Below are 11597 nucleotides of genomic sequence, written 5' to 3' on the forward strand. Positions count from 1 at the left end.
TTCGTAACGATGCATCCAACAATTTTCTTATTCTGATTTTAAAAAATTATAGTTAACTCTCTCCTTACCAGCTATTTTTAGAATTTACCTCGAAAATTCCCACCCACCCGACACAAAATAGACGTTTCGTAATCAAACAAAAAAGTAACAAGTGCATTTTTTCATCAAAATGAGCTCTACAACACAGTGTTTAGTAGTTATAGCTGTAATCAAAGCATTTCTTTAAATTTTGTGATGTACAAGAGAAATCAGAATGAGAAAATTTTCAGTTGCATCGTAACAAATGTGACGATTTTCCTATGGGTGGTAAGGAAAGGGTTAAGCAATAAAAACTCGACACTTTGTTGCAGCTCTCATTTTTCTGAACAGACAATAGAATTTAGGCCCTATTCGTTACTATCTGTTTGAAAAATCTATCTTTGTGTTGGGTGAGTATGAAGTTTCGGGTATACTTCTGAAAATAGCAGGTAAGGAGAATTAAAGTGTGACCCACAGTGTAAAATGATATAACGTCGGGTTGGTTTATATGCATAAATTGAATTTATAGTCATAAATTAAAGACCTTGGTTAAGTTGATTTGTGCTAATGCAGGATGGGAAAAAAATAAAATTATTATGCCCTCTCGCAACGTCATCATAAGATACCGTCGCCTATACATTCCATGAAGGAATATAGATAATCCATCAAATAGGAAGTCTAATGTCAACAGGAATCACCCATGTAGTCCAAGCGAGCAAATTGGCTGCTAAGAATCTTGCCTAGAAAAAAAAAAAAACCGAAAGTGCCTGAAGCGGGGCTCGAACCCGGGACCTTTCGGAATACAGTGCAATGCCTTAACCGCACGGCCACTTCGCCGCCCCCCCCCCCCCCCCCCCCCGGATTGTAAAAAAGCTGGTGGGAAGACATGAACAATTGATTGTGCGGCTATGTTGTCTAGTGGTATGACACTCGCTTTAAGATCGGAAGGTCCTGGGTTCGAGCCTCGGGATCGGCGCATAGTTGAGTACTTGGAAAAGACTCTTTATTCACATTCTCTCACCGTACTCATGTGTAAAATGAGTACCTGGCCGTTAACAGCGTTGTCTTTGTCCGAAAAATTGTAATATCGCCTAATAGGCGTTGTGTTCCGTCCTACATGTTAAATGTTGCTGTTGACCAGGGACCCCTCGTAAAGTGCTTTGAGCACATTTAGTGGATATTGCGCTCTATAAAAGCTCAATTTAATAAAAGCTCAATTTAGGGGTTAAAAGAATGAAAGTTTTATCGTTTAGACATCTGGTCAGACATAGGCGCATAGATGAGGCCTTGGAAAAGACTTTTATTTACATTCCCTCACCATAACTCGTGTGTAAAATGAGTACCTGGCCGTTAACGGCGTTGTCTTTGTCGATTAAAAAAAAAATTGTAATATCGCCTAATAGGCGTCATGTCTTGTCCAACAAGCTAAGTGTTGTTGTTGGTTAGGGGCCCTTTGTAAAGCACTTTGAGCACGTTTAGTGAATATAACAATATAAAAAGCTGTGTTTGAACCAGTGCCGAGCAAAGCAGAATGGAAGACATGAGAAAAATATGTTTAAACAAATTCAACCGGCTCGACAGGTGATCGAACCTCAAAGACCTGCACTGTTTCATTCACACCTGACAGATTTTGTGGTTGAGTGAAATAAATCAATTTTGTATAGCCCGGGTGTGACGGAAAATGGCCGGTAAGGAGAGAGAGTTAAAACGTGAGCATTGATACAGCGCAATTGCCACTAAAAAGTCCCGATAGCTCAGTTGGTAGAGCACTCGCTTCACACGCAAAGAGGCCGTGATCGATCCCGGGTGCAGTCGAGATTATCTATTGACCCTCCTGTCCACCCTGCAGTGAATGGGTAGCTGAGTCTGTCAGATTTGGCGGAATTTACTTTGCGATAGACTAGCGTCCTATGTAAGGGATAGCAAGCGATTGCTATTGTCCGTTTCACGCTATAGAAACCGGGATAAACTTCGGCTCCATGGTTCAAATGGCTCTGAAGGACTACTTTTACTTTTTTTTTAAATATCCACTAAAAAGTCCTTTACCAGGGGTCCCTAGCCAAAATCATCACTCAAGAAGAAACATATTAAGCCATACTATGATATTTTTCCTACAGAGATAATGGTGTTTACGCCATCTCGCCTATTCATTTAAAAGTACGGTAAGAAAATAATAATAATAATAATAATAATAATAATAATAATAATAATAATAATAATAATAATAATAATAATAATAATAATAATAATAATAATAATAATAATACAGCGCTCATTCTCGTGTAAAACACAAGCTCTGGGCACTTTACAATCAATTTTGAGTGAAAAGTGAAAATAAAATGCAATGCAATGAATTCATAGCCAAATGAAGGATTCATAGCGTCAATAAAAGCATATATATAGTAAAGATTTGTCTTGAGATTCTTTTTAAAAGGCAGGTAAAGACTTGCACTCCCTCACACCACGTGGCAGTTACTTCCAAATCTTGGCCGAAACAACCAAACGATCTATCACCAAATTTTGTTCTAGAAATGAAAATGGCTAGAATGACTTTTCCAAGGACAGAACTACACGCCGCTTAGAGCGAGAATCAACCCTGGACCTTCCTGTACAAAGAAGATTGTTATACCAAAAGACTACATAACAGCACGATGATTTTCTGAATAAAAAAGATTTTACACAGCATCTGAAGAATGTGTGAAGGGCTGTAGGGTAAGAGTTCACATTCTCTCACCGTACTCATGTGTAAAACGAGTACCTGGCCCTTAAGAGTGTTGTCTCTGCCCGAAAAAATTGCAATATATATCCTAACAGGCGTCATGTCATGTCTCGTCCTACATGTTAACATTTGCTGTTGGCCAGGAATCCCTTGTAAAGCACTTTGAGTACATTTATTGGTTATTGCGCTATATAAAAGCTCAATAAAAAAGCTCATAAGCCGCATTTTATGGAAATTGTGTTGTTGATATAGTCTAAAAAGGTAAACTATTCTTTACATATTGTATTTTAATTAAGGTCAGGACTTGAGACAGACCTGTCTACTTAAAGAAAAATTGATTTGTAATTTTTAGGAGATAATAATTGTAGTCACAATGTTTAACTCTAAATATCAACAATATACGCTCTCGGTGATTAAATAACACTTCATTATCCTTTAAAATTATGCAGTCTATCATCAATTTTCGTTTTCAATAAGTTTTAATGACTTAGAGATGCTCATGAAGTTCTGAAATTGGAGCCAAAATTTCGTAATTCTACGATTTTTCCGTAATAGTGTTTAGGTCTGATGAGGAGATGGGGGTGAAGAAGAGGATACAGGCAGGCTGGAATAATTGGAGGAAGGTAACTGGAGTAATGTATGACAAACGAATTTCCGCAAATCTGAAGGGGAAAATATATACATCTGTTGTAAAACCAGCAATGTTATATGGACTATAGACAGCAGTTACAACAAAGAAACAAGATAAAGAAGTTGTGGCGGCAGAAATGAGGATATTGAGATGGTCACTTGGCTGGACAAGAAAAAAAAAGTGAGAAATGAACGAATTCGATGGTGGACTGAAGTGAAGAATGTATCAATAAAGATGAGAGAAGATATATTGAAAAGGTTCGGACATGTAAAGAGACGAGAGAGGGGGTACGTGCGAAGGCAGTATTGGACATAATTAGAAGGAGAGAAGGAAAAAGGGACGCCCAAAGACTAGATGGTTGGATTGGGTAAAGGGTGATATGAAACAACTGGGCCTGGAGGAAGATGATGTACATGGAGATGCGGCATTCATTATGACAACCTTACAAAATGCGGGATAACCTGAAAGAAAAAGAAAGCATGTCTGATGGGGTGAGATGATGTCACTCAGTTATGCATGTGCTATGGCCCCGACGCAAAATTACAACATCCAAAATCCCCAACCTAGGCCATAATTCAAATAAATAGTGCTCGTCAACAGGGAACTGTATCTAAGATAAAGACGCTTTGAATAGATTTTTTTAACACTGTTGTGCAGAAATTGCAGGCCCTGGCTGGTAACCTGTCTAGGAGAAAGACACTCAGAAATTTAACTGCTACTGTTTTATGGACAAATCTTGGGTGGCTTAAGGCTATGAAACAAATCAATGCGGCTATGTGTTCTCATGGTATGGCACTTGCTTTCGGATCGGAAGGTCCTGGGTTCGAGCCTCGCTCGGCGCATAGTTGAGTCCTTGAAAAAGGCTCTTTATTCACATTCTCTCACCGTATTTATGTGTAAAATGAGTACTTGATCCTTAACAGCGTTGTCTCTGTCCGACAAAAAAATTAATATCGCCTAACTGGGATCATGTCTCGTGCTAAATGTTAAATGTTGCTGTTGGCCCGAGACCCCTTGTAAAGCGCTTTGAGCACGTTTAGTGGATATTGCGCTATATAAAAGCTCATTTATTTATGAAGCATATCTTAACAGAAAAAAACAGGCCCATGGCGTAAATAGGGACATAATAATTCTTGCGCATTCGGGTTTGTTTTTTTTTTTTTAATAACAATCTTACCATCAAGATCAGTAAGGGTAGCACTGGTGCCTGAGAGAGTAGCCAATCGACCACACATCAAGACTACTTGGGCTGAGATGAGATTGTCTCCGGCAAGCCCCAAAGTACGAGACAATACGCCAAGACCTCCAGACAGGGTGAAGAAATCAACGCTGTCCAAGGATTCGCTGCCTCCGACCACGACACGGCCTGTGCCAGTGGATTCGACCTGAGGATGGAATGGAATTAAAATACCTCTTTCAAAATTATTAATTTGTATTCACCAAATATACCTCCATCAACTAGGGAGAACATTAAATACGGTTGGCTACTTCTAGGAATAGGAAAAAGAAAATGAAGGCTGAGAAGGAGGGGGAGGAGGAGGAGGAGGAGGTTGAGGAGGAGAATATGACTGGAATTGGGAGGAGGAGGAGGAGGGGAGGAGGAGGAGGAGAAGAAGAAGAAGAAGAAGAAGAAGAAGAAGAAGAAGAAGAAGAAGAAGAAGAAGAAGAAGAAGAAGAAGAATGAGGAGGAGGAGGAGGAGGAGGAGGAGGAGGAGGAGGAGGAGGAGGAGGGGGGGGGGGGAATCATTTCAATAATTCTATCACATCTTAGAGTGAAATAGGGTCCCAATAGCTCAATTGATAGAGCACTGAATTCACACGCAAAGGGGTCGAGATTGATCCCGGGTGAAATCGAGAATATAGTTTTCTAACGCCACCAGCCCTGTCCACGCCGTTGCCAGTGGATCACTGTTAGAATGGTGGAAAGTACTTTGCGGAAGTACTATCCTCCTATCAAAGGGGATGCAAGTAAAAACACCAATCCTCTTCACAATTATGAAACCTATATAACCCATGCTACTTAGATCAATTAATGACTCTGTACGATTACTTTACTTTGTGCGCTATGTGGTCTAGTGGTATGACACTCGCTTTCGGATCGGAAGGTCCTGGGTTCGAGCCTCGACGCATAGTTGAGTCCTTGGAAAAGACTCTTTACTAACATTCTCTCATCGTACTCATGTGTAAAACTCGTACCTGGCCGTTTACAGCTTTGTCTCTGTCTGAAAAAATTGTAATATCGCCAAGCAGGCGTCATGTCACGTCCTACATGTTAAGTGTTGCTGTTAGCCAGGGATCTGTTGTAAAGCGCTTTGAGTACGTTTAGTGGATATTGCGCTATATGAAAGCTCAGTTTTTTATTATTTGTTTTTAACTTCATGGTGAAAATTGAAAACCTTACCGCGTCGTAAATTTCACCCCAGGTGTTTCCCGGTTGCGCAGTGACAGTGCCGGCTATGTTGAAGTTGAGGTTAGAGGTCGAGATGGTCTTGAGACCAGACACATCAATGCGAAGAGCCCCGTCGTATGTGCCTCTGTTTGAAGGAAAGTTCAAAGTCATAATGTTCTGGTAATAATTATCATCATCATCATCCTCATCATCATCATCATCATCATCATCATCATCATCATCATCATCATCATCATCATCATCATCATCATCATCATCTTCAGCATCATTATGATCATCTTCATCTTTCATCCCTGCCAATTCTCTTCTCAATCTTGTCCTTGTAGTGTCAAACACCATTCATTCATACGCACACATCGTTATCTGTTTTTTATCGGATACAACTATCCAAGGGAAAGAATCACTTTGGCACTTATGAAGGTGAATAAATTACATGGGTTACCTCCCCAAAATACACAGTGTCTGTTGTCGGCTTACTGAATCGGGTGTTATACTATTTTTTTTTTATGAGGAAAAAAAAGGATTGACTTGAACTTTTATATGAATGCAAAATCCATTTAGCCTGCTCAAAACGCTTTAGTTGACTACTAAGCCAGCAAAAACCAATACTTAAATAGACATGATACTTGTAAAGAGCATTTATATTTTTCCTTTTTTGTCAGGGGCCACTGTTCTGTTCCCGTACTAAAATAGACTTTCGCAGACATACATAATATTACGAAAAATTAGGTGAAATACGAATTTTTGGCTCCAGCTACAGAGCTGCATAGGTTTCTTTGACTCAATAAATCTTGTTGGGAAAGAAAGTATGGCTTCTGAGAACCTATATTCAGGACTTTGGAGCATTTTTAGACTACGCCGAGAACAAATTATTTATTTCTAATGCTATGTAAAGTTATTTTTTAAATTTTTTTCCCTTTGGAAACCACACATTTTTGAAATTTCAAGTAGGCAGCTGTGCATTCGTATTGGACTCCCGGGCAAGTTGAAAAAAAAGACTACGACACGGGGTATTAATGATTTATTATTTGCCTTTGTAATTGACTAGCAATTTACCTCTCCAGTTAGTCTAAAAGCTTGTACGGGAGATATAACTCTCAGGCAATGTGTATAGCCATCTGGTCATCTCGAATGGTAGAAGCTACACACCGGACATCTTTGATTCATCTTTTGCTCTACTTGGAACTCTTCAAAAAAGTATTTCCTTTGATTGATTTTCTCCCCTTAGAACTTTTTAAAACTTATCTCCTCTATCTAGAAATCAACACGGGCACCGGATGTGACGACTTACAAATAGAAATTTTCCCTGGAAAAGAGGACAGCCCTCTGTACATCTCAATGGTAGAATCTGTGACAACAATACTGGACATTCTTAAGTTAACTTTCGCCATTAGAATTTCTGAAAACTTACCTCCCCTGGTAGTCTACGCCAGCACCGGATGTGACGACATTCATATAAAATTCCCTGGCAAAGAGTACAGCCCTCTGCACGTCCTGAATGGTAGCAGCTCTTACAACAATACCGGGCATTCTTGTCCTTCTCTGGTTGACCATGGAGATAGCTGAAGGATATTGGACATCGAAAGGAACGGCCACTGACCCAGATAGGGAAGCCTGAATATTATGATGGACAAAAGTCATTAGACGATAAAGAATGTTATTTTAAAAACGAGCAAAACTAAGAGAAATGATTCTCATATTTCCATGAAAACACACGTCACAAAAAAAGCTTGAGCTTTTATATAGCGCGATATCCACTAAACGTGCTCAAAGCGCTTTACAAAGGGTCCCTGACCAACATCAACACGTAACATATAGAAAGAGACATGACGCATGTTAGGGGATGTTACATTTTATTTTCTGATAGAGACAACGCTGTTAACGGCGTGGTACTCATTTTACAGGTCACCTACAAAATATCTCTGTCCTCAATCTGAAATTCAGTAATGTATTTATTTCTTTATTGATTTTTTTTTTGTTGGCTGAAGATGGGTTTTGAGCCCGAAACGTTCCGTGTTTGGTATTTTTTTTTTTTTTTGAATCTGTTATATTCATTTGTTGTTTATTACTTTATACTTGAATAACCCAACTTACATCGAAATCAGCGATATCCTCATGATCGGGGTAACAATGGCTTCCGGGGTAGCAACGTGTCGGGTACAACCTTTTCTGCCTGTCTGAATCACCCTTGTGGCAATGACATACAACCAATGCCACACTCAGGCATACCAGTAACCTGAGAAATTTAGAGAAAATAAATATTTGTTATCTAGATTATAAATTAATGTGACCTACCATGTCACCTACCTAGGGGCAGAGTGGCTCAGCAGTACGGTCTTTGCTTCGTGCTTAAAAGGTACCGAGTTCGATCTCCCGCCGCTGCGCTGTTTACTTGAGCCAGTCACCTCGCCCTAGCTCAATTTGCGGCGCTGCACTGCGGCTAACGCTTGGGTTATTACATTCTTCCTTAGAATAGACCCTAGAGACAAATATCCTCTATTGGATGAATAAAAGGAATTTTATCTTATTTATTTATTTTTTGACATAATCAGTCGGAAGAAGAACATTTTGGATTTGAATTATTTTTTTTTCATTTTCTGAAAGGATATGCTCCCTGGAGAACTTTAATCTTTATTTGAAGTAAATCGGGTGATGTTTTCATGATTTTCATAGTCAGATGTATGGGAAATGTATCCAGCAACGTTTCTCAAATTTCATGCTTTTTCAACTTGACTAGTTGTAAAAAATATTTACAAGTGAAAGAAACTATGCTTTGATATTTCCCGACGATGTACAAGAAGGGTTGATTTAATCATTCATTTATGACAAGAACTCCTTTTTGATAAAAAGTGACCTTCTAACTAAACTTGGCAATAATAATAATAATAATAATAATGGTATAGATTTATAGTGCGCCAAACATCCCTTCATCAGGAGGGCTCTGGGCGCATAACATAGATTAACTTAATAATGAAGCCCTAACACAGCACACGAACAACGCTAATTATACACATAATCAAAAGAAAGCCTGTCGGAATAAGAATGTCTTCAATCGACGCAATATCTCAGTTCAAACCTTTTCACAATCCGACTGATTATGCCATTCACTGTAACAATAATAATATATAGCCACAAATATGAAACTTTGGATTAATATCTCTTCGTTCTAGTGGAGAAAAAAAAATTCTTGCATTGCCAAACATTCGAATTCCGTATTATCCACCATTTTATTTCTAAGTTCAAATTTGGGGGGTCCTATTTATCCCCATATTGTAACAACGTTTTGATACGATGGATTGCAAACTGTATGTAGCAAATAGTCTCAAAATGTCAAGTCAAAGGTAATTAATGTATAAAATGAATATTCGGTCTGTATGGAAAAAATGAGCTTTTTTATTGAGTACTATCCACGAAACGTACTTAAAGCGCTTTAAAAGGGGTCACTGACCAACATCAACCCGTAACATGTAGAACGGGGCATGACGCCTGTTAGGCGATTTTGCATTATTTCCTTCCGACAGAAACAACGCTGTTAACGGCCAGATACTCATTTCACACCCCGGGTACGGTGAAAAAAATGTTCGAAAAGAGTCTCTTCCAGGGACTCAACTATGCGCCGAACGATACTCGAACCCAGGATCTTCCGATCCGAAAGTGAGTGTCATACCACAAGATCACATAGCGACACAAGGTATGTATTCAGTCCTCTGGAAGAGTGGTTTTACACATCCAAAGAGATATTGACCATTTTTTTTTTACATCACACGTTGGTTCTCTATTGATGAAAATTATATTTATATTCACTCCCAAAATAATGAATAACGCCTAGACTGAAAAGTCAGACAACATAATGTCAATAATTCAAACCTTAAGCGTTATCAACGACATCTCAAATCAGGTGTGAATGAGTACCTGGCTACAGACAGTTACGGGTAATGTAAGAGTGTTTGCACATAGAGGGCACCTAACGGACGACGGATACTGTATGAAAAATAAATATCGTTCCATAATATGGCCTGCTGTGGGAATAAATAAAACTTTGTGAAGCGCATGGAGCTTGGCTAACCCGTGGAATTGCGCTATATAAATACATATATATTTCAATTATTTGATAAATTTTTAAATGAACAAGGCTTTCGTCGTGTTAATTCTACTAATTTATGCTTCATTGCGTGAATTAATTGTTGTCTTGTTGTAGTCGAAAATAAAAGAAATCGGGTTGTATTTTTATACTAATTTATACTCACCTATATAAATAATTGACTCGCATAGTCACCAAGGTATCGTGTAGTAACGGATCTGTGCTTCTTATATAACTGGTATGGGTATGTGTATATATGTGTGTGTGTGTATGGGTGTTGTGTGTGTGTGTGCAGGCTATGTATGAACATGTGTGTTGGCTATATTTATATATATATATATATATATATGTGTGTGTGTGTGTGTGTGTGTGTGTATGTTGTTGTTGTTGTTGTTGTTTATATGTGTCACGATAACATATAATAGGATTTAGGAATTGATCTTCGTGGAATAAACAATATAACAAACAAGAAGTCTAGCTATTGTGAAATAATTGAAAGGAGTACACAGGTTTAAACTTATAACATTAACAGTTATTGCGATATTTTATAAGGATAGAGGCGGAAAACTTTATATAAAACTATGAGGTTTCACTGTCGTTTTTCTTTTCCTTCTCAAAATGACGGCTTCCTCAATCAAATCGGCACTGGTCGTTTGACAATCGATTATAAAGGAAAGACAATAGAAAGACAAGACTCAAAATAAATTCAATTGATTAAAGTAAGATAAATGCTAATAACTGGTGACATTTTTAAATATGAAATATTAGTTTTAAATCACTATAAATTTGATAAAAAATATTATCTCCTACCTGAGCGTCATCCTGTCAGTCGTAAGAAAAAACCTATCACCCCAAAACAGGTTTTTATTCTTCTCCCCATATCAAAGACAGGCATGAGAGAATTTCTTGACTTCTTATCGAAGGGGGGAGGGGGGAGGTCGGTGGGGTATGGCGGAACAACGGACAGTGTTGCTATAATTAGACCCGGCTGTTCCACCAGGGGTACCTGGTCTCTACGTCAGGGTGGTGGACAGCCAGTGGACATTGGACAGCGGAGTCGAGGGTCACTCATCCTCCTAACCGGTCAGGCTTGTCTCCAGAGCAAGATTTTTTGGCATTGTCATTCCTAGTCAAGCACTGTGTACCTATGTACTGCTAGAAACTGTTAAAACACGCTATTTACTTTTTAGCAGAAAAAAAAATAATTATCTACTTCCATTATCGTATGACATAAGTTATCGAATCGAGTCAAACCAAAGATTTGAAAGAGATCTTTATCCATTTATAAGGAAGTTTTAGTTTTCAGAAATTTTGACAAGTCGGGACTCACCTTAATAATTTATCTGAAATAAAAGAGATTAAAAGAAAATGAAAAGATATTTGAAAAGATAAAAATGCCTTTTGTCACATAAGTGCAATGTAGCCAAGAAAGTGCTATACACATACAAGACATAATGTTAAATTCTAGTGTCAGTATATCGTAACTATAAGGTTTTAGTAATAATGTACTAGCTTATTCTTGAAAAAAAAAAGCCCGAAACAACACGTATAAAATTTTGGGCAGAAAACTTGTCCTTCAAATATCGATCGATTATAATGACTCTCATCTTGCCAAACTCTCTCCATCGTGAAAGTCCCATATTTGAGATGGTTTATTGTTTGTTTGTTTGTTTTTTGTTTTTTTTTTGTTTTGTTTTTTTTTTTTTTTTTTTTTTTGTTTCTTTGTTGTTTTTTTTTT

General features: G+C 38.1%; 1 protein-coding gene across 2 annotated transcripts in view; it reads right to left on the reverse strand.

Annotated features, from left to right (window-relative positions):
* LOC144970509 (uncharacterized) overlaps positions 1–10748 on the reverse strand; it is a 34195-nt gene extending 23447 nt beyond the window's left edge. The window contains exons 1-5 of one of the 2 annotated variants that reach the window (XM_078910224.1): positions 10670–10748; positions 7873–8014; positions 7190–7392; positions 5770–5902; positions 4546–4753 (exon numbers count right to left, since the gene is read on the reverse strand). In XM_078910224.1, the coding sequence (XP_078766350.1) occupies positions 4546–4753; positions 5770–5902; positions 7190–7392; positions 7873–8014; positions 10670–10680 (697 nt within the window). In that variant the 5' untranslated portion in view covers positions 10681–10748. Of the gene's footprint in view, positions 1–4545; positions 4754–5769; positions 5903–7189; positions 7393–7872; positions 8015–10669 lie in introns of those variants that run through there. The other variant, XM_078910225.1, reaches the window with a different exon arrangement.
* Between the last annotated feature and the right edge of the window lie 849 nt (positions 10749–11597).

This window comes from Berghia stephanieae, chromosome 4 (genome assembly GCF_034508935.2).
Source record: "Berghia stephanieae isolate SIO BIC M18660-M18661 chromosome 4, UCSD_Bste_1.3, whole genome shotgun sequence".
NCBI lineage: Eukaryota > Metazoa > Mollusca > Gastropoda > Nudibranchia > Aeolidiidae > Berghia > Berghia stephanieae.